Here is a 22,926-nt window from a genome sequence, read left to right as displayed (position 1 = left end):
TCAGTTTCAACATATCTCTAGTGTTAATCAGATGGAAAAGTTTAAATAACAAAAAAAAACAGAAAAAAAAAACGAGGAGGCAAACAAGGCAAGTACAATATTTCTTTCTGTTCTTGTATATTCTATATCTGTTATTACAAAAGTAAATAAACTGTAAAAATTACAAATATGTTATATTAGGTAAGAAAATGAAAAATAATGGTAATAATTATTTAAAATATGCTCATACATCATGTAATTCATGAAAGTAATGATAAATCATGCATTTACTGAGTAATTTACAACTTGTTTAGCAGAATTATCAGTTACACATGGTTCAAAAAACTATAAAACAAAGAAAATAAGTGTAACAATAACAAACCTTAAGCTATTTAGGATAAAATGCAGGTTCCTGTTACAATCTGCAGTCATTTCAGAAAAATAAATGGGTAACTGAACTTTATTTCACTACTTTTCTTATGGTGGTTACAAGTCTGGTCAAGATGACCCAGGCAATTGTGTGTCTTTGGACTGATCAGTATTTAGATTACAGCATCTTTTATAACATTGCAGTGACAGGCTAAAAACAAAACAATGAGACATGATAATCATAGTGCACTTGGTATTTGAAAACATAGGATAAATTTTATAAATTGTAGACTTATGTACTATTTATTTGTGATGAAGTAAATGACAAAACATAACTAAAACTTAACTTACACTCAGGACATCCATTATACTTAGCAGACTAGCAATACTTTCTCCCGAAGTCACATCTTTGAGTAACAACTCAGTTCCATCCTGCAGGAAAAAATAAGATTTAATCATAAATGTAAAACCTTTAAAAAGTTACTGTTAATTAACTAGAAAGAATTAACTTAGGCCAAAAGTTCATGACTTTTATTATGGAAAGACACATTCTTGCAAACAACCAATTAAATAAAGACTTGTATTCATTATATTCTCTACTAACTATAATAAAATGAATAATACATATAAAGATATTATAAGAGGAATAATAATTTATTCCATGAAATTATTTGTTTACTTTAATGCAAGTTCTATTCTTCAATGATAAGAATATAGTTATGCGTATATGTGAAAACAGTATTTAAAATGTAGTCAAGGTTTTGAATACCTTACAGACTGACTTAAAGAGCCTGCTAAATATACAAAACATGTCTATACAATCAGGTAACAGATCAGAAAATAATGTTGAAATTTATCTGAAGACAAAAATACTACTGTGCTAATAAATGTGTTGAAACAGCATTAAAGAAGTTTCTTATAAGAAATTCAAAATTTTAAAAAATCTGACTTACATGTTCAGTAATAAACACTGATAACCTCCCACTTTGTACGACATAGATACTATCATCTTGATCACCAATAGAGAAGAGAAGCTGTCCTGAAGAAATGAAACGGGATTCAATATGTTTGCACAACTCTAAGAAAAGAGGTTTCTCAAAAAATCCAAAAACCCTGAAAAGAAAAAAAATAAATTAAGTTATGTACAAATATAGATTTGTTTTTCAACACTATTAATATAATTACAACCACAAAAACAAATAAACAACCCAATAAAATGACTGTGTAACTTTGATCTGGTTTTAAACAACTTGGAAACTCTTACAATACTAAAAATAATTATCAACAGAATCAAATAATTATTGATATAATGTGTATATGTTTTTATAATAGCTACAAAGACATTCACATTTATGAACACAAGCAAGGTAGCATTTATGTATATTTGTCTATAGATTATATATAAGAAATACATTATAGGAGATAACTTTTTACATGTTGTGGAAAATGGAAACCTTGATATGAAGGAAAAATATGAAGACTTCATTCAACAACCATATAAACATTTATGAATCTATCATAAATCCCCTCAATCATCTATATCTATAAAATATAGACAAAATTCATATCTAATACTAACATTCTTAGATCATGCTAGGATAAAATATATATATATATATATATATATATAAACGAGGAGAAATATCACAAGTATACTATTATTGCAGGGTTATTATTTGGACCAGAACCTGTAACATTATACTTTTAGCTCTCTCCATATGAAATTGGTCCCAGAAACCAACCACAGAACCTTTTTAACTTATATAGCTTCAAACCTACACCTTTTAACACAGTTTGTTTGTTTGTGTGTGTGTGTGTGTGTATCTTCATGAAATCTGTCAGATGTTTAGTACACATCATTAGAATTTTGTACACTAAAAATCTGTCTCTTAATGAAGTACTTTTACTATATTTGTTTGTGAATATAGAGTATTTGTTTTCAATAGTCCATGTGCAAAGTGATTTTCATGTTAAGGTAAAAATACGTTTCTTTGTCTCAAAGATCTGAAATTTGATTTATGTATTCTCTAAAAAACCTCCTAAATACATTTCAAATCTTTGTTTACACTAAAACTCCACTCAACATTGGTCAATTTGACTGACCTCATAACCACAAACACAATCTAAATTACCCTTTTATTCTTCCAAAAATGACCTCAAATTATAACATTAAACTACATTTGTTTATCCTAAATAACATTAAACTCATAACAGTTTACTTATGTTTCATAATAAAGTTTTGTAATAAAACAAATAAAGTAATAAAGCAAAGGACAATAAAGCCCTTTGAATCATGTCCAACTGTTGTTTTCACCATTATAAGTTGTGAATCAGTTAGGGAACAAAAACATCACATTACACTATCATATTACAATACCCACAATACCCGTGTGTGCCTAGAGAAACACTGTCATTATATTACTATTTATTTTACCTAAACTAATCTGAAATAACCTAAAGTGAAATAAAGTACTCACATAAATCTTTTTTCTCACCGTCAGTTGTTGATGGCACTTAACCCTAACTTTTTTATCCTACCAGTAGCAATGCAGCAAATGACACACCAAAAAACAAACTGATAACAGTAGGCAATTTTCCATAATTCTCACTTTCTAAGAATGTGACAAGAGCTATTCATTATCTTTCCCATGGGAATAAAAAGATGAAAATGTAATAATTAGTTACTGCACATCTGGTCAATTTTATTTTTAAATTTTATGATAAAAATTTGAGAGTTACATTATGGTTTACTAACAAATATAATCTGTTACTGTTTAAACTTTCAAAGATGTTGATTTGTGAAATAAACAGTGTTTTAACTTGTTAGGATGTTTGTGAGGACTGGTGATGACACACATTCAAACGTGTTCCACAAACTGTTAAAAATAAACGTAAAACCTAACAGTAACAATACAAAATCATTCATAAGGTTAAAATTTATTTTCAAAAACTTAATAATATAAGTAATTTAGTAAGAAAAGGCACTTACAGCACAAAACTTTCACAGTAGTAGTTATTAGAGCCAGAGAACTACGACAACTTAGGAACCTTTTTATACTGAGAATAAACTGGATGAAATTATAAACTATTAGTATTCAAATAGTGAAACTTAAACATATCTATTAATCTATAATAAGAATATTCATTTGTTACTGTAAAAGTTTACACTATGTTCAAAAGTAACTGCTAATGAAAAAACGTTGTTTGGATACAACTTCAAATGCTTCAGGGTTATTAAGGTTTGTATTTTACAGATGCTAATGCTGTGTATCATCACTTTCTATCTATCATTATATCAGGTGTGTGACCTTGGTGTAACCCTCTGTATTTTATAAAAGGTATGAAAAAAAACAACCTTACTTATTCAATGAAAAACATTACTCAGGAACACAGAAACTAAAATAGACAATCACAACAAATGGTCACTGTACCTAATGCTCTTCAACATATAGATGACTTCAGGGGGAAGTCGTGTTTCTCCCTGGTCACTGATGTCTTCCTCTAGAAAGGCTTGTGATGGTTCCTTTACTTGTAGGGTCAAGGGCTGTTCTCTCTTAATACGGAGAAGCCTTAAAATAAGGATTTTAGTTCTTTCTCTAGTTTCTTTCATCCATGTATACAAATATCCATGACAGAGAATTAACTCTTATTAATACTATATACAAATATTACTAAAGTACTTAACCTTAAACATATCACATCAACAGATGTATTATTAACTGAATGTTACAACTGCTAAGAAAGTGTAAGGATTCACTTTCTACTAAAAAATTTATTGTGTTCATGAGACAAAAGAATATTTTCCACACAACACATCAATTGCATTACTTTTTATCCAAAGTAATTGATTGATTTAGTGTTTTATGGCACAAAGCAGCTAGGCTATCTGTGCCAAACGTCCAGTAAAAAGGTAAAAATAAATTAAATGTAGTAAAATAGAGAAAAGGGAATGAGGGTAAAACAAAACAGCATTGAAAAACAGAAAAAGCATAAAACCAATGTTGACACCTAGTCTACAATGTTAAGAGAGAAAACAGAGTAGAGAAGTTGTACAGGACTTTCTCTAGCAAAATGGTAATGATCATAACCCACCAGGAAGACTAACAGGTAAGTGCAAGAACCACTGTCAGTCATCTGAAGTTGGCATTTCCAGTCCTGGTTCCGGGTTATGTTGTCATTATGGCCAGTACTAAAAGGTAAAGTAATAAAAGTGTTAAATGGCATGCAGCAAAAGTGTAATAGCAACTTGCCAGGACGACTAACTGGTAGTTCAAACGGATAGTTCAAACAGTAGCGTTAGTCACCTGAAGTTGGCCTTTCCAATCCTGGTGTCAAGTTATTTAATGTTCTGGCCATTTTACAATATCAACTTGAACTAGAGAGAGTGAGACTGAAAAGGGAACCATAATTAAAAAGGTGTAATGAATAAATATCCAACATTTAAATGAGGTTAAAAAGATTAATGGCCATTAAAAAACTAAAAACGTTATCAAGGTGGACAGTGTCACCATCACCAATAACACTGTCCAATGTTACAGACAAACCCTGGGACAGAACATGTTTATAACAGTGCCATCGTTGAGAGTTGTAACAATGGCAGGAAAGTAAAATGTGGCTTATTGTGACCTGAGTGTTACACAAACTACACACTGGTGCATCAGTTCCAGATAAAAGAAAACAATGAGTTAAAAAACTGTGACCAATGTGTAGTCTAGTTAGAACAACTTCCTCCTTCTAAACCTTACGAAAGCTAGACGGCCAAAGCCCAATATAGGGTTTTATTTGAAAAAGCTTTTTGTCATGTTGCTCATTCCAAGTGGACTGCCAACTGGCACAGAGCTGAGCCTTGAATACAGGACCATAGTCCATGTACGGAATAGGCACAGTGGTGATAGTGCCAGAGCAGATAGATTTAGCTGCCATGTCTGCAAGCACATTCCCTCGAATACCAATGTGGCCTGGTATCCAGAAAAACTGGATAGAAGTAGATGTTAATGAGAAAAGAGCCAGTCAGTTTTGAATATCAGCGAGAACAGGGTGTGAACCAACGTGTAGCGATTCCAGAGCCAGTAGAGATCTAAGTGTAAGAGATATGGTGTACGGTTCAGCAGTAAACACAGAAGCTGTAGAGGGGATTCTGTGCGCAACCACCGAACCACAACAAACCATGGCAGAGCCCACAGAGTCACCTGATTTTGAACCATCCGTATAAATTGGAATAGAAAGGTTGTTTGAAAGATGTTCAGTAAATAAAAGATGGTACTTCCAATTGGGAATATCTGCCTTTTTCAGATGACTTAAAGAAAGGTCACAATTGGGGGATGGGCCGACCAGTGGATTCTGCAATGTTTTCCAAGGACAGACCCAATTCATCCAATTGCGCCTGGATGCGAAGGCCAAAAGGAGCAATGTCAGATCGTCTGTTCTGAAAAAGTAAGGCCCACTGAGGAAGGAAAACACATCCCCAGGTGTGATGCTTTGGAAAGGAGCAAAGTTTCAAAGAATACAGCAAAGACAGTTGCAAACGGCAAAGGTGCAGAAAAGGTTCGTGAGATTCCACACATAGGCTCTGAACTGGGGAGGTGCGGAAAGCCCCAGTGCAGAGTCAAAGTCCTTGATAATGAATGGGGCCCAGCATCTTTAAGGTCAAGGGTCTGGCAGAGCCATAGACCATTGATCCACAGTCGAGTTTTGAACAAATAAGAGCACGAAAAATGGGACAATAATGAAGGGGAGCAAACAGAGAGATCAATAGTGGTAAAAGACTGACTTGGTGCATGAAAATAAGTGGAAGAACCAGTATTGAAAAGAGAAAGATTAGGATCAGAGTGCATACGCTCTACAGAGCAACCCCTCCTATCAATAACAGCACTTCCCCAAATGGGATGTTGTCCATTAAAGTCCCCCAGGATTAGAAATGGAGACGGGAACTGTTCAACAAGAGCATCAAGATCTGATTGATCATATATCTCTCCAGGGAACAGGTAAAGAAAATGAACAGTGATGGTACGACCCAAGGAAACACGGATGGCTACGGCCTCCAAGGGTGTGTTGAGTGACAAAGACAGGGTGGGCACATGCTGATCTACCAATAGTGCCACCCCTCCATGTACTCATCCATCATACAGCCTGTCATTTCTGTACAAAGAAAACTGCTGAATGGTGACTGTATCAGCAGGTTTTAGAAATATTTATTGTAAGGAAAGACATACAGGATGGTTGGAAGCAATCAGTGTTTTATTATCATCCAGATTAGATAGTAAACCTCGACAGTTCCATTGTATCAAGGTGGCCATTTTTAATGATGGATAGGCAAAGTAGCTGGAGAACCCTTCTGTTTACAACCACGTCTTTTTTCCTTTCTGTCCTTATTCGGAGGAGGTCGATGGACCTCCATGAATTCTGCCCTGGGTCGATTGGGCCGGTTTTTGTTGTTGGAAGGGGATTCCAGTGACTGAGGATGCGAATAAATGATTGTTTTGCATCTTGGGGTGGGAGAAAAAGATGTATCAGAAGAAATGCCTGTATTTGAAAGCAAAGGATGTGGATCTTGAGGTTTGTTGGACTGTATGGGAGGAACAGAGATGGGTGTAGAAGTCGATTCATCAACCTTATTAACCATGGAGGTCAAAAGGCTTTCCATCTGTTTTGCAAATGATTCTCTTGGAGGTACAGAGAGATCTGTCTGCACTCCCACTGTAGTTGTGGAATGAAGTGCAGCAGCATATGTCCGAGATGGAGTGCCGGACAGCAACTTCCGAGCCTCAGGATAACTTATGTTGTGGGTCGTTTTCAAATGCTGCAGCTCTTTTTCCTCCAACCATTTTGGGCAAGAACGAAAGTAGGAAGGGTGGGAACCATTGCAGTTGACACAATGTGGGTCTGTGTGACACTCAGAGGCATCGTGGTCCTTGCCACCACAACGAGCACAGGTCAGGAAACCACGACAGAACGTCTTTGAGTGACTGAACCTCTGACATTGGAAACATTAAAGAGAGTTTGGAATGTACGGCCATATCCTGCAAATTAGATAACCTGCCTTGATGGTGGCAGGTGCACGTGGTGATGTAAATGTCAAAAAGGAGGATATCTGTCAGCAGTGTAACTCCGTCTTTGCGAATGGAGATGCACCTCACTGCAGAAACTCCTTGAGTGGAGAGACCAGCGAGAATCTCTGACTTGGGGATGTTCTTCAAATCCCTCTCAACAATAACTCCTCATGATGAATTCAAGGTAGCATGAGGTGTAACCTCAATAGGTACATCCCCAATTGCCTTTGAATTCAAGAGGAGTTCACTGTGTTGGGATGTGGATGTTTCAACCAATATATCTCCAGATCGAAGCTTCTTTACTGACTTTGGAGAGCCAGCAAGTCCCTCTAGTCCCTTCTGAATAAAAAAGGGGGACATCTGCCCTAAAGGTTTTTTCTGAAAGAGAATGTAATATAAGAAAATGGGGTACAGGTGTTACAGATGTTGAAGACTGCTGCTCAGAGTCTTCAAGATGTGGTCGTTTACCTATTGACTGTTTTTTCACTACTTTATTTAAATTTTTTGTTGGAGGATCCAAAGGAAAAAGGAAAATTTCAGTACCCACTGACCCTACCCACCATGGAGCCCTATGAGGGGACGCACTACAATGTCATCCAAGGACATTGCAGCAACACCAGGGTTTCATGAGCACTATACCAAACATCAGCATCAGACACAATGTCCACAACACCTGTTGAGAACTTCCAACACTGGTACTTGGTTGACTCTAGCCCAAGTGGACCAGCCGATTGACCCAAGGGGGGCTACCCAAAGGCTGCCCATCTACAGGAATTCAAGGCCAAAGTGGTGTGTTGGGGTTGGATCCAACCACCAAGATCCTCTCCTCTCCTTCACGGGTTGCCACACAAGGCAAACACATGGGTGGATGTTTAGATCCCAGAGGAGGTAAACTGAAAGAACAGAACCTTCTCTGGGAGATCCCCTCACCACGTACAAGAATCAACACCGAGGGGTTATCCAAAGCAAAATAAGAATTATATCTGAAGAAAAAACAAGGTTACTAGTGATGCTAACCATCATGAATAACAGTTTTTAGTGGTGAAAGCCCAAAGACTTGCAACTGACCCAATGCAGAAAGAAAAAGATTTAATTTTTTTTTTCAGTAAATATACACTAGAACCTGGTGTCTTCAAAATCAATGGATAGGTGAAAAAAAAAATCCAAAACAAACATACATAATCATTCTTTTTTCCATTATTACAAAAAATATTGTTTTTCTTATGCTAACAAGGAAAAGCTAATACAGTATAAACAAAAACTTCATTTACAATAAATGTATAAATCTCAATTTCTACTCCTCTTTGAAAGAAAAACACTATTTTAATCTCTATTTCAAATAAAGATAGGCCTAGCATAGCTAGTTGGTTGGTTAGGGTGCTTGACTTGCAGTTCAGTTCCCCATCTCACCAAATGGTGGATTATAATGTGGTTAATCCCACTATTAGTTGGTAAAAGACTAGTCCAAGAGTTAAGAGGTGATAGTTGAAGACTACCTGCGTTCCCTCTAGCCTTTCACTGCTAAGTTAGGGATTACTATCCCCGGTAACCCTTGCATAGAAACACTAACTTAGTAAACATATTTCAAACAGATATATTTCCACCTACATCTAAATATTTTGTGTGGACCTAAAATTTTATATACACCACTTTATTTTTATATTTCTACTCATAAAACTTCAGTATGTTATCATACATTGAAAACAGTTACTAAATCATGGTTATTTTCTCTTATAAAAGTGAGCGATTAGTGTTCATGTCCTTGTTTAATTACACATTCACCTGTTTTTTTTATTACTTGTTAAAATGGCACTGATTATATTGACAACTATTTATAGCAGCTCTTTTTCTGATCTTTTCAACTTTTACAGAAAAATACTTTATTTCATTAGTTAATGCTCAACAATGACTGAATGGCAACTGTCTTTAAACCAAACTTCAGGCCTCACTTGATAAACATTTGTTTAAACTCTCACACAGGGACGTTTTATATACAAGTTTATCTACCTTTTGGCAAACCGTAATACTACTTGTCTTTTTTTAAGTCTTGTTCTTCCTCCTGTAGCTTCACGAGAAAATGAACGGACCTGAAACAAGTAAATGTGTACATGAATTACAGAAATAAAATACAAAAAACAGTATATTAAGGTCTTTTAAACAGATATAAAAAACACAATGACTCTGATATCAAATATCTTAAATACTTTTAAATACATTAATAAATATAGTAAGTAAATAAAACCTTAAAAAATATGGCAACTGCTTTTTCACAAACATCTTCAGACACAAAGATTTTTGCTCAACTAAATCAAAAAGAAATTCTCCTTTAAACAAACTATCAATATACAACTAAAATATGAGTCAACAAATTTTTTTAGCAACATGGTATTTACAGGATCCAAGTAAAGATTTAACAAGTATTTAAAGGATTTTCTAGGGATGCACAACCCTTGAATTTTACTTTTCAATGAGAGGAGAAGACAGAGGAAATTCTTTCTAACTTGACATCACGTGTTTATGCAACACATGAGCATTCCACTTCTAATAAAAGGTTCAAATATATAATAAGTTTCCCAGCTTCTGAAGATCATCATTCAACTGTTGCACCATGACCTTGTTCCTTTCTCACTTCTCCTTAGGCTATATGATTGAAGATATGTTTGGCTCATCATTCAACTGTTGCACCATGACCTTGTTCCTTTCTTACTTCTCCTTAGGCTATATGATTGAAGATATGTTTGGCTCATCATTCAACTGTTGCACCATGACCTTGTTCCTTTCTCACTTCTCCTTAGGCTATATGATTGAAGATATGTTTGGCTCATCATTCAACTGTTGCACCATGACCTTGTTCCTTTCTCACTTCTCCTTAGGCTATATGATTGAAGATATGTTTGGCTCATCATTCAACTGTTGCACCATGACCTTGTTCCTTTCTTACTTCTCCTTAGGCTATATGATTGAAGATATGTTTGGCTCATCAGTCAACTGTTGCACCATGACCTTGTTCCTTTCTTACTTCTCCTTAGGCTATATGTTTGGCTCATCAGTCAACTGTTGCACCATAACCTTGTTCCTTTCTTACTTCTCCTTAGGCTATATGTTTGGCTCATCAGTCAACTGTTGCACCATGACCTTGTTCCTTTCTTACTTCTCCTTAGGCTATATGATTGAAGATATGTTTGGCTCATCAGTCAACTGTTGCACCATGACCTTGTTCCTTTCTTACTTCTCCTTAGGCTATATGATTGAAGATATGTTTGGCTCATCAGTCAACTGTTGCACCATGACCTTGTTCCTTTCTCACTTCTCCTTAGGCTATATGATTGAAGATATGTTTGGCTCATGATTCAACTGTTGCACCATGACCTTGTTCCTTTCTTACTTCTCCTTAGGCTATATGATTGAAGATATGTTTGTCCTAGATGTCAATTTGCTGTACAGAGAATGTTGTAATGTCTTTATCCAAGGTACCACATTTTGCCTTAATTTATACAGCAACTTCCTAAGTGCTATTTCTCAAAACCAAATTACGTGGAATACCTGTGATAACTCATCTACTGGGAAGCAGTGCTTCAGTCTGATACCAGAAAACTTGTTTTTAAGTACTAAGTTTGGCTCAGAGCACTACACTTGAGAAACAAGTGTATACTGGTAAGGTGGTTTAGAAGAATGTTCTTAGTGAACAAAACAAAGCTGTTCTTGTAATTACCACAAAGGACAAAGATCTGTCTATCAGGAAGGCTTTCTTTCCTTAAGTCTAGAATGACATTTTCTGTCTGTCTATCATGGAGAGTTCCTTTCGTTAAGTCTACAATGACATTGTCTATCATGGAGAGTTCCTTTCCTTAAGTCTAGAATGACATTGTCTATCATGGAGAGTTTCTTTCCTTAAGTCTAGAATGACATTCTATGTCTGTCTATCATGGAGAGTTCCTTTCCTTAAGTCTAGAATGACATTCTATGTCTGTCTATCATGGAGAGTTCCTTTCCTTAAGTCTAGAATGACATTGTCTATCATGGAGAGTTTCTTTCCTTAAGTCTAGAATGACATTCTATGTCTGTCTATCATGGAGAGTTCCTTTCCTTAAGTCTAGAATGACATTGTCTATCATGGAGAGTTCCTTTCCTTAAGCCTAGAATGACATTATCTATCATGGAGAGTTCCTTTCCTTAAGTCTAGAATGACATTGTCTATCATGGAGAGTTTCTTTCCTTAAGTCTAGAATGACATTCTCTGTCTGTCTATCATGGAGAATTTCTTTCCTTAAGTCTAGAATGACATTCTCTGTCTGTCTATCATGGAGAGTTCCTTTCCTTAAGTCTAGAATGACATTATCTATCATGGAGAGTTCCTTTCCTTAAGTCTAAAATGACATTGTCTATCATGGAGAGTTCCTTTCCTTAAGTCTATAATGACATTGTCTATCATGGAGAGCTCCTTTCCTTAAGTCTAGAATGGCATTGTCTATCATGGAGAGTTCCTTTCCTTAAGTCTAGAATGACATTGTCTATCATGGAGAATTTCTTTCCTTAAGTCTAGAATGACATTGTCTATCATGGAGAGTTCCTTTCCTTAAGCCTAGAATGACATTATCTATCATGGAGAGTTCCTTTCCTTAAGTCTAGAATGACTGTCTATCATGGAGAGTTTCTTTCCTTAAGTCTAGAATGACATTCTCTGTCTGTCTATCATGGAGAATTTCTTTCCTTAAGTCTAGAATGACATTCTCTGTCTGTCTATCATGGAGAGTTCATTTCCTTAAGTCTAGAATGACATTATCTATCATGGAGAGTTCCTTTCCTTAAGTCTAGAATGACATTGTCTATCATGGAGAGTTCCTTTCCTTAAGCCTAGAATGACATTATCTATCATGGAGAGTTCCTTTCCTTAAGTCTAGAATGACATTGTCTATCATGGAGAGTTTCTTTCCTTAAGTCTAGAATGACATTCTCTGTCTGTCTATCATGGAGAATTTCTTTCCTTAAGTCTAGAATGACATTCTCTGTCTGTCTATCATGGAGAGTTCCTTTCCTTAAGTCTAGAATGACATTATCTATCATGGAGAGTTCCTTTCCTTAAGTCTAAAATGACATTGTCTATCATGGAGAGTTCCTTTCCTTAAGTCTAGAATGACATTGTCTATCATGGAGAGCTCCTTTCCTTAAGTCTAGAATGGCATTGTCTATCATGGAGAGTTCCTTTCCTTAAGTCTAGAATGACATTGTCTATCATGGAGAATTTCTTTCCTTAAGTCTAGAATGACATTGTCTATCATGGAGAGTTCCTTTCCTTAAGCCTAGAATGACATTATCTATCATGGAGAGTTCCTTTCCTTAAGTCTAGAATGACATTGTCTATCATGGAGAGTTTCTTTCCTTAAGTCTAGAATGACATTCTCTGTCTGTCTATCATGGAGAATTTCTTTCCTTAAGTCTAGAATGACATTCTCTGTCTGTCTATCATGGAGAGTTCCTTTCCTTAAGTCTAGAATGACATTATCTATCATGGAGAGTTCCTTTCCTTAAGTCTAAAATGACATTGTCTATCATGGAGAGTTCCTTTCCTTAAGTCTAGAATGACATTGTCTATCATGGAGAGCTCCTTTCCTTAAGTCTAGAATGGCATTGTCTATCATGGAGAGTTCCTTTCCTTAAGTCTAGAATGACATTGTCTATCATGGAGAATTTCTTTCCTTAAGTCTAGAATGACATTGTCTATCATGGAGAGTTTCTTTCCTTAAGTCTAGAATGACATTGTCTATCATGGAGAGTTTCTTTCCTTAAGTCTAGAATGACATTGTCTATCATGGAGAGTTTCTTTCCTTAAGTCTAGAATGACATTCTCTGTCTGTCTATCATGGAGAGTTCCTTTCCTTAAGTCTAGAATGACATTATCTATCATGGAGAGTTTCTTTCCTTAAGTCTAGAATGACATTCTCTGTCTGTCTATCATGGAGAGTTCCTTTCCTTAAGTCTAGAATGACATTATCTATCATGGAGAGTTCCTTTCCTTAAGTCTAGAATGACATTGTCTATCATGGAGAGTTCCTTCCTTTAAGTCTAGAATGACATTCTCTGTCTGTCTATCATGGAGAATTTCTTTCCTTAAGTCTAGAATGACATTCTCTGTCTGTCTATCATGGAGAGTTCCTTTCCTTAAGTCTAGAATAACATTCTCTGTCTGTCTATCATGGAGAGTTCCTTTCCTTAAGTCTAGAATGACATTGTCTATCATGGAGAGTTCCTTTCCTTAAGTCTAGAATGACATTGTCTATCATGGAGAGTTTCTTTCCTTAAGTCTAGAATGACATTGTCTATCATGGAGAGTTTCTTTCCTTATGTCTAGAATGACATTGTCTATCATGGAGAGTTTCTTTCCTTATGTCTAGAATGACATTCTCTGTCTGTCTATCATGGAGAGTTTCTTTCCTTAAGTCTAGAATGACATTCTCTGTCTGTCTATCATGGAGAGTTTCTTTCCTTAAGTCTAGAATGACATTCTCTGTCTATCATGGAGAGTTTCTTTCCTTAAGTCCAGAATGACATTCTTACCAACATAGTTAACTTCAATTTTATTGCATAGCACATGACAAGTTCTACAGACACACCAAGAAAGAGAAATCCTTTTGTTGGATACAACTTCTACGACAAGCTAAGTAAAAGTGACAGTTACTTCACTAAGCCTTTTCAAATCCCAAATTCACATAATATAAATCGTATAGACAGTGCAAATGAAATAAATATATTTCTTTTGAAATGAAACTAAAAATTGCTTTGTTTTGGTTATCTGTGACAATCACCGGAAATAAACAAATAAACTGTGATAAATAATTGGAAATAACAAAAAATAAAATGTCAATTTTTGTGGGAAAACAAAATCCTATAAAACAATATAAATACAAAGCAAACAAACACACTGATAAAAAATCATGCACTTCCAAGTCTGCAAAAACTCTTAAAAAACTGAAACATTTTCAAAGCTTTCAGAAAACCCTTCATCAGTTTCCATAATAACACAAGAATGAACAGAGAAGTAACTGATATTTTCCATAAATCCCTAAATTTATAAAAATCAAACACTTCATCAAAACAAAGTAAAATGTCTCTCATAAATAAGAGTTTAAACTTGTCAAAAAGTTCAACACAATAATCAGGTAGTTACTCACATACTCTGATATATTGTGTTAATGGTCTCCAAAATCTCTGGCTATTTATCATAATGTTTTACCCTCAATGACCTGTGATTCTGTGAGCATTAACAATCACAGAATATTTTAGTACAGTCATCTAGCAAAGTAGTAAAAATCAAGTATAATAATTTCTATATATATACACATTGATGGCAATAATATTTATTTCCTACACCAAGGTTAATTTATTAATACAAATAATTAGTTATACTACATCACCCATTGCTCTACCTATTAATTTGTGTCTCATAATTTCTCAGCAAACACTTTTTTTTAACAATAATTGCTTTTTGTATATTATTTAAGTAAAATCATTACCTTCCTGAGCATTTTTCTTCCATAAAACAAAACTTTGTCTCTCTTTCTGAACCTGGGTCTTGAAGGGTCCATCATCCTAGCAGTAACTTTTTCAACTAAATCAACATTATTTAGTATGTTATTATTTTGAGATGCTAAATTACATGGTGGTCAAAAAGTAAATTAGACAATCCTTGAAGATATGCTTTCCAATTGGAAAAAACTTTTTCCTTATATATACACTGCTCTGTCAAACTCTTTTCCTTCAGATAATGCTACAATCAATTTTATTTTCTTACACATTAAAATTACATATCAAATAAAGCAGAGTAGTGTATAGTGAATGTATCAGAAACTGCTCCAACTTCAATAACTTCATCAAACGGATTTTCCATCTTAAATGTATATTTAAATTAGATTAGAAAGACTCATTTTCTTTCTCTCTCAACTGTGTAATTAGTTATAAATGGTTAAATTCCATGATTGAGTTATTAAATTGTAAGAAATTATGATGTTAAAGACAATTTGATTAAACACTGTTAACCAGAGCACAAAAGCAAACTTCCAGTATCATTGTATACAAATATTTATGTATAATTCATAGGTTTAAAAGATGTTACATCAACAAAATATGCAAACAAGCAACTTTAATATTTATACAAAATAATAATATTTCTGATAAAAAGGAGATTTAACATCATGCCAAAAAGTAAATGATAGAACATCATTAGTATTTCTCACTAGTGATGTTTACTTGTTTTATCTGGTACCGGTTCCTATACATTTACTGAAATTTAAATTTTACATAATACATAAATCAATATATATAAATCTGCCCAATATGGAGTCACAAAATTATGAATGGAAATTGTAAACAGATAGTATATTGGCTTGTCATATTTCAAATCTGTGCTAGCCATCCCTAATTTTGTAGTGTATGACTAGAGGAAAGGCAGCTAGTCATCACCACCAACCTCCAACTCTTGGGCTACTCTTTTACTAATGAATAGTAGGATTGACCTTTACATTATAATGCCCCTAAAACTGAAAGGACGAGCATGTTTGGTGTGACAGGATAAATGAAAGATTGAGTTGAATTATGTGCACAGCTACTCAAGAGCTATCTGCGCTAGCTGTCCCTAATTTAGTAATGTAAGACTAGAGGGAAGACAGCTAGTCATCACCACCCATCTCCAACTCTTGGGCTACTCTCTTACTAATGAAGAGTGGGATTGACTGTCACATTATAACACCCCCTCGGCTGAAAGGGCGAGCATGTTTGGTGCGATAGGGATTGGAACCCACAACCCTCAGATTGTGAGTCGAATGCCTTAACTCACCTGGCCATGCTGGGCCTGGGCATAAAGAGATGAAATGTTGAATTAGCAACAGTCTATCATATCTCATACCTTAACTTAATTAAAACCAATGAAAATACAACATCTCTCATTTATTGTCATCGGTACATGTGTAAACTTGTACTTCATTTTTAACATTTCACATATCAATGTCAGAAGAATTATAGTGTACGAGTTGTAGTTAAATTGAATTATTATATTAAGACAATGTTTTCTCTCATGAGTTGGTGTTAAATTGAATTATTATACAAGGACAATGTTTTATCTCACCTCATGCAATGTCTCAGGTCACCAAGTAAAGCAATAATTAGATAAGAATCACTTACACTTTGTTAGTATTGTTCAAATGGGATGGTTACATGGTGCAAGAGATTAATTTACTAGCAAGATTATTAACTGTTTTTCATTAATTATTAATTACATAATTGCAATTTCTGTGCAAATCTACTCATTTTCCACAGCAAAATCCAATGGTGTGTAAATTCTGTTATTTTAACTATTTCAAATTTAACTAAACCCCCACTACAAGTTAAACACAAAACTACATATGCAAATGTCATAATTATGAAATGTTCTTACTAACCTTTGGTCTTGATATTACGAAAGGCATATATGAACCACAAAAAGCCTGCCACAGAAACTATAGAAAGTATTACTATTGTTACCTGTAAAAAGAAATCAATTCTCCATATTAAAGAAGGTTGAACTTGGACACAAAGAGCAGTAAAAATAAATAATAACTCTTTATCTGAAGCACTTGATTTCTCATTGTCTAAACAGCCTAAAACCACTAGAAAACTTTAGGTATAGGATACCCATGGTATGTATTATATGCACAGCCAAGGCAGTGATATATAAAAGATTATTGTGTTTCATACATTGCACAGCACAGTGCACATATAAAACTACATAATGTAGTTTCTGTAGCATAATACTAGAAAAAAAGTAATAATACTGAATACTTCAATTACATCGTCTTTGATCGTTCTCTCATTAAAAAAAGAAATTAAAAGATCTCAACCTAATCTCTGATGATAACCCAGTTGTCTAACAAATGCCTTCTGAATCCTTTCCAACAACTCAATGCTCTTCTTCAAATGAAAGGCCCACAACAGCACATAATATTTAACAAATTATTTGTTTATGCCTCTTTAAATTTCTAGTCTAAACAACAACCCAAAATTCTGTTAGTTCTTTTACTTTCAGTAAAGAGATTAATCTTATTGAAGTCAACAATATTCAAGATTTTATAAGATAAAGGCCTCTGATTTTCTTTGAAATACTATATATTCTACAGACAAGACACAAGTTTAAGATATGGAAACAAAAAAAGACTGGCTAGGCTGCAGTTAAGACACTTATTTTTGTTATAGGTAACTAACTTATGACATTATGTAATGAGTTGCCATTAGCTATTCTGGCCAATACACTACAGGGGTTTAACAAGAAAATAAAAATTTGGAACATAAAGTGCTGAGATTAACTTCTTTCTCTTCCCAAGCGTGGATTTACAAAAGTAGCCTTAAATGACCAAGTAGTGTTTTGTTCTTTACAGATTTTGTCAAAGTTGCAAATAGTTTTGCTTCTCTCAATCTTTCTTACAGCGTTAAAATGAAAATCAATGTTAAATAAAGCATCTTTACTTGTACAAAAGCAATGTTACATAATTAATTACAAAGACTTTGGAAATTATGGAACACAAACGAAATAATCATTTAGCACCATAATCAGTGAGCGCATTATAATGATAATTATGTCAAGTGCTGGAATTTGGAAGAAACAATTCCAATGCATTAATGTAAGTATCAGACTATTAATAGAAGTAACTCCGTATAGTAGGTACATTTACATTACTACTGGTAATAAAAGTAGTAATACGTCTGTAGTACCAGAAGAATTAGAACTAACAAAAATACTTGTAGACGAAATTCCAAAAAGTATTACACGTCGAGAGTTAGACTAAATAGCTTGTTAAGACTTGAGTCTTGTGACATCGTATTCGTTGATACTTGTTTAAAGAATTACCAAATAATTCTGTAAAACATAGGTCAGACTGGCAGGCCAAGCTTTATACAATATTGAGTCGCAATCGAAAATTCCTGCTTCGTTCAAATAATCCATTGGATTTAATATATAACTCATTATATGGTTTTTCTCTCTTAGTATGTTGAAATTAAAAGTTGGTTTTGATAAAGGGCAACTTCAATACTACAGCACTCTCTACATTTGTAAATAATATAACTTTAAAAGCGCTCTTTGTTGGTAGGCTGCTGTATGTATTTTAATTAATATCGGTTATTTTGAACAATGAAAACATCACTTTCGTATGCCAGTTTTATTGCTTACTATCTTTCACAAAACTACTCTGTGATCTTACCTCAACATTTCTCTTTAGTTTAGGTACAACGTGAAATAAAAATTAAAAATTATATCATAAACTAATACAGATAAAATAAAACTGATATGCGCATATAATTTGTAGTTCATGTCTGGTTGTAGTATTATGGTGAAATAAAATTGGTCCAATTAATGTTGAACAAAAAATTCTTCTTGAATAATAAATTTTCTAAGTTTATCTTTTCTTAAAGTATTTGATTGTAGTATTAAGAAGTTTTGTAGATAATGGTTCAAGCTTTGTTATTTGGTGAAATGAAAACAATAGAGTGTATTTAATTAGTCGTGTACTGATAACCATAACATGGTTTTGTAAATTTTGCGGAGGTTACCGTTTCCATATTTGTAGATTGGGTTGAATATGTGATATATAAATATATCATTGATTTGTGTTTATTTCAATCTATTGTAATATTACATTACTTATTCTGAATTTTCTTCTATATATTTATGGATTTTACACAACAGCAGTAATTCCAGTTTCGTTACCTTCTTTCCCCCCGGGCCTAGCATGGCCAAGCGCGTAAGGCGTTTGACTCGTAATCTGAGGGTCGCGGGTTCGAATCCCCGTCACACCAAACATGTTCGCTCTTTCAGCCGTGGGAGCGTTATAATGTCACGGTCATTCCCACTATTCGTTGGTAAAAGAATAGACCAAAAGTCGGCGGTGGGTGGTGATGACTAGCTGCCTTCCCTCTAATCTTACACTGCTAAATTAGGGACGGCTAGCACAGATAGCCCTCGAGTAGCTTTGCGCGAAATTCCAAAAACAAACAAACAAACTTTTCCCCCACCCTCCACGCACACACACACTCATCCAGTGGCACAGCAGAAAATCTGTGAACTTTGTAACGGATGTACTGATATACATTAATTTTAATATATATGTTTGTTTCAGTTTAATGTAACGTACATTGTTAAATGTGTATTGCGCAAGTCCCGCCTTTTCTTTAAATTTGTAGAAGATTCTTAAGCATAACAATTACAATGTACTTGTTTTGAATTTTGCGCAAAGCTACTCAAGAACTATCTGCGCTAGCCGTCCCTAATTTAGCAGTGTAAGACTAGAGAGAAAGCATCTAGTCATCACCACCCACCGCCAACTTTGGGCTACTCTTTTACCAACGAATAGTGGGATTGACCGTCACATTATACGCCCCCACGGCTGGGAGGTCGAGCATGTTTAGCGCAACGGGGATGCGAACCCGCGACCCTCGGAGTCGCATGCCTTAACACGCTTGGCCATGCCGGGCCATTTATAAAGATAATAAACATTTTTTTTCAGTTATACTGTGAAACTTGTCGTTAATTCAGTTTGATTTTGTCTTCAGCTTCGTGAATGACGATCCTTGACTTAGAAAGGATATGCGTATATCAAGTACAGACTAGGATGCATTCCAGATAGTGTGAAGAATAAACTCTTTACATTATCTGAAGAAAGAGAAAAGCTATGAGAAAAGTTAATATTAACAAGGAGTTAGTAAGAAAATCCTGTACTCTTGGCAGAACTTTGATCTTAAGAGGATAAAGAGAAATACAGGCATGTGGCTGCCAATTTACCGTCTTCAAACGTAACAAACTGTTGAATTAGTTTTGGTTTTAGTTCCAAGAATTACAATAAGTCGTCTGAATTCATCCAATTAATTGACAAATCTACTTCCAAGTTGAATGCATACATTATTTGGCGAATTGCAAGAATATCTAAAGAAATTTGAATAAAAATCTGGGGTTAAAAGTCAGCTGAATATCCTGTTCCTGGAAGAAAAGCTGTTGCTGCCTAGTGACATCACGTGCCCTTATTTTTGTTCAAATTCGTAATTCCTTCAAAACAACACTTAGCACGAGTTTGCGTTGCCACGTACATTGCCTAATGTCATACAATGTAATTCTGTACGAAAGATGATATTTCTTTTACAAACATTTTAACAGTGATTCTAATCATGTAGGTACTCATCCTTGGCTCCAAATAAAACACTATTTTGAATTTATTGAAAGTGAAAGTGCTAGTGGCTCCTAATTTCAAAATATCTTGTTGCAGTGTAAGTTGTGTTTGCTCAAGAACAATATTTACAGCGTAAATAAGAAGCCGCTTTTAATCTAGAAAGTTACAAACGTTCCCATAAACTCAAGAATTTTGAACCATATCAAGAGAAAAATGGAACCAAACAGGTCAAGTAGGAGAAACGGTGACTTATACTTCTCAGGCCTGGCATGACTAGATGGTTAAGGCAATCGCTCGTAATCCGAAGGTCGCAGGTTCGAATCTCCGTCACACCAAACATTCCTACCCTTTCAGTTGTGGGGCGTTATCTGTGTTAACTGTATACTGTTAATCCCACTATTCGTTGGTAAAAGAGTAGCTCAAGAGTTAGCGTTGGGTGGTGATGCCAGCTACCTTCCCTCTAGTCTTATACTGCAAAATTAGGAACGGCTAGCGCACGTAGTCCTCAAGTAGTTTTGCGCGAAATCCATAACAAACCATACCTCTAATAAGAGAGAAACTGAAATAAACGAAGCAAATCATTTAACTTTTTGCATCTTCAATTCTGCTACTGCCAGGAGGGTTATATGATGTAAAATAAATACACCTATTAACTGATTTTGTCATTGAAAAAATTCTTGTTTTCAAATTTGTTGAATAGCAAGCTTTGAAAAATCTTGCAAATACAGACAAATAAAACATTTTGTGGTAAGTAATATCTAACATGCGAAATTAATAATAAATTCGCCCACAGTAAAGGTGAATTGAAAAAAAACAACTAAGCAAAATAGCGTGGTTCGCAAACGCAGTCGATTGTTTGAACTGCTACAACTAGTAAGTTGTAATAAACTGTTAAAATTTTCCCTTTTACGGATAATAAAAAATTATTGCTTCTGAAAGTTTAAACATCTATTAACAGGATAATGCATGAAATAAGCTCAGCATAGCACCTGCAGTGTACAAGTAATGATGTGCCGATTTGCATTTGTTAGTTTAGGTTTTTATTGTTTACTTTTATATACCGTACCTGAGACTGGGCGTTGGATTGATCCAAAAAACCTGGATAGAGAATAGACAGCGTTTGCTTTTCGCCACTTTACTGACCACCACACGTATGACTTGATTGCCAAGGAACTGAAAAATTGTTCACATCAAGCATTACATGCTTCACTTAGGAAATCAACAATGCCTCCCGCTAGTACAGCGGTAACTCTACGGATTTATAACGCTACAATCAGAGGTTCGCTTCCCCTCGGTAAGTTCAGAAGATGGCCCTTTGTGGCTTTGTTATAAGAAAAACACACATTCAAACATTACATTAAAAACAGAATTGTTGAGACCGTTATAAACTAGGAGTGCGATCTTGCCAAACTATTAATGGCTTAATAATATGCTTTTACTTCCCAGTTTGAAAATGCATAAATAACGTCAGTAGCTACGCTTTATTACCTAAATACTTAACTTTTTCTACGTAAAATTAATAACCAAAGCTATTAAGTGAACTTTCAAAGTGTTTCATTTTTTTTAATTCGGAAATTTTCATAACTACTTGTTTTATTTTTTAGTCTGTACACAGTTATAGCCTATGATGAAAGACTTGAGCAGACACTTATGAAAAAATAACTAATACCTACATGACGGAGGGCAAATAATTTTTCTGTTTTGAATTACATATCGCATTTGGTTTAAAAAACAATAACTTTATGTTAGCGAGTACTAATTTATGAATTTGTCTTATTAAAGGAAAATAATTTATTTTTATAGGGCATGGCCAAGCGCGTAAGGCGTGCGACTCGTAATCCGAGGGTCGCGGGTTCGAGCCCGCGTCACGCCAAGCATGCTCGCCCTTTTAGCCGTGGGGGCGTTGTAATGTTACCGTCAATCCCACTATTCGTTAGTAAAAGAGTAGTCCAAGAGTTGGCGGTGGGTGGTGATGACTAGCTGCCTTCTCTCTAGTCTAAATTAGGGACGGCTCGGTGCAGTGGGCTAACAACCTACTCACTTAAATACTTGTTGAAGAATCCGCAAGCGATTGCGGCCCTATGTTCCTAGATGGAATCTAATGGTGATAACTAACTAACATTTATTTTTATAAGTCAAGTAAGACAATATTTTAATGGTTATATCATTATCAGTTTTGTTGAAACTTCTTCCGAAGTCAGTTTCTAAAGTTTACAAAGTGTTTAAATTACTTTCTGGTGTGAATTGTAACAATCCTATGACTAGAGGTATGGCACCATATTTCAATTTCAATTTATTTATCATTAAATTAGTACTCACAGTTATGTTTGTATTACAGGAGTTAA

General features: G+C 34.7%; 1 protein-coding gene across 8 annotated transcripts in view; it reads right to left on the bottom strand.

Annotated features, from left to right (window-relative positions):
* The window catches only part of sws (patatin like phospholipase domain containing sws), a 102,429-nt gene extending 83,675 nt beyond the window's left edge, over positions 1-18,754 (bottom strand). For 7 of the 8 annotated variants that reach the window (XR_013025540.1, XM_076491401.1, XM_076491405.1 and 4 more), the window contains exons 1-7: positions 18,271-18,470; positions 16,829-16,910; positions 14,909-15,003; positions 9,405-9,484; positions 3,780-3,917; positions 1,302-1,461; positions 700-780 (exon numbers count right to left, since the gene is read on the bottom strand). Coding sequence is in view for 7 of the 8 variants with exons in the window: in XM_076491401.1 (XP_076347516.1) it covers positions 700-780; positions 1,302-1,461; positions 3,780-3,917; positions 9,405-9,484; positions 14,909-15,003; positions 16,829-16,910; positions 18,271-18,387 (753 nt within the window). In the remaining variant the exon portion in view is untranslated. Of the gene's footprint in view, positions 1-699; positions 781-1,301; positions 1,462-3,779; positions 3,918-9,404; positions 9,485-14,908; positions 15,004-16,828; positions 16,911-18,270; positions 18,471-18,622 lie in introns of those variants that run through there. The other variant, XM_076491406.1, reaches the window with a different exon arrangement.
* Positions 18,755-22,926: the final 4,172 nt, after the last annotated feature.

This window comes from Tachypleus tridentatus, chromosome 2, assembly GCF_004210375.1.
Source record: "Tachypleus tridentatus isolate NWPU-2018 chromosome 2, ASM421037v1, whole genome shotgun sequence".
NCBI lineage: Eukaryota > Metazoa > Arthropoda > Merostomata > Xiphosura > Limulidae > Tachypleus > Tachypleus tridentatus.
This window is presented reverse-complemented; position numbering and strand designations above follow the sequence as displayed.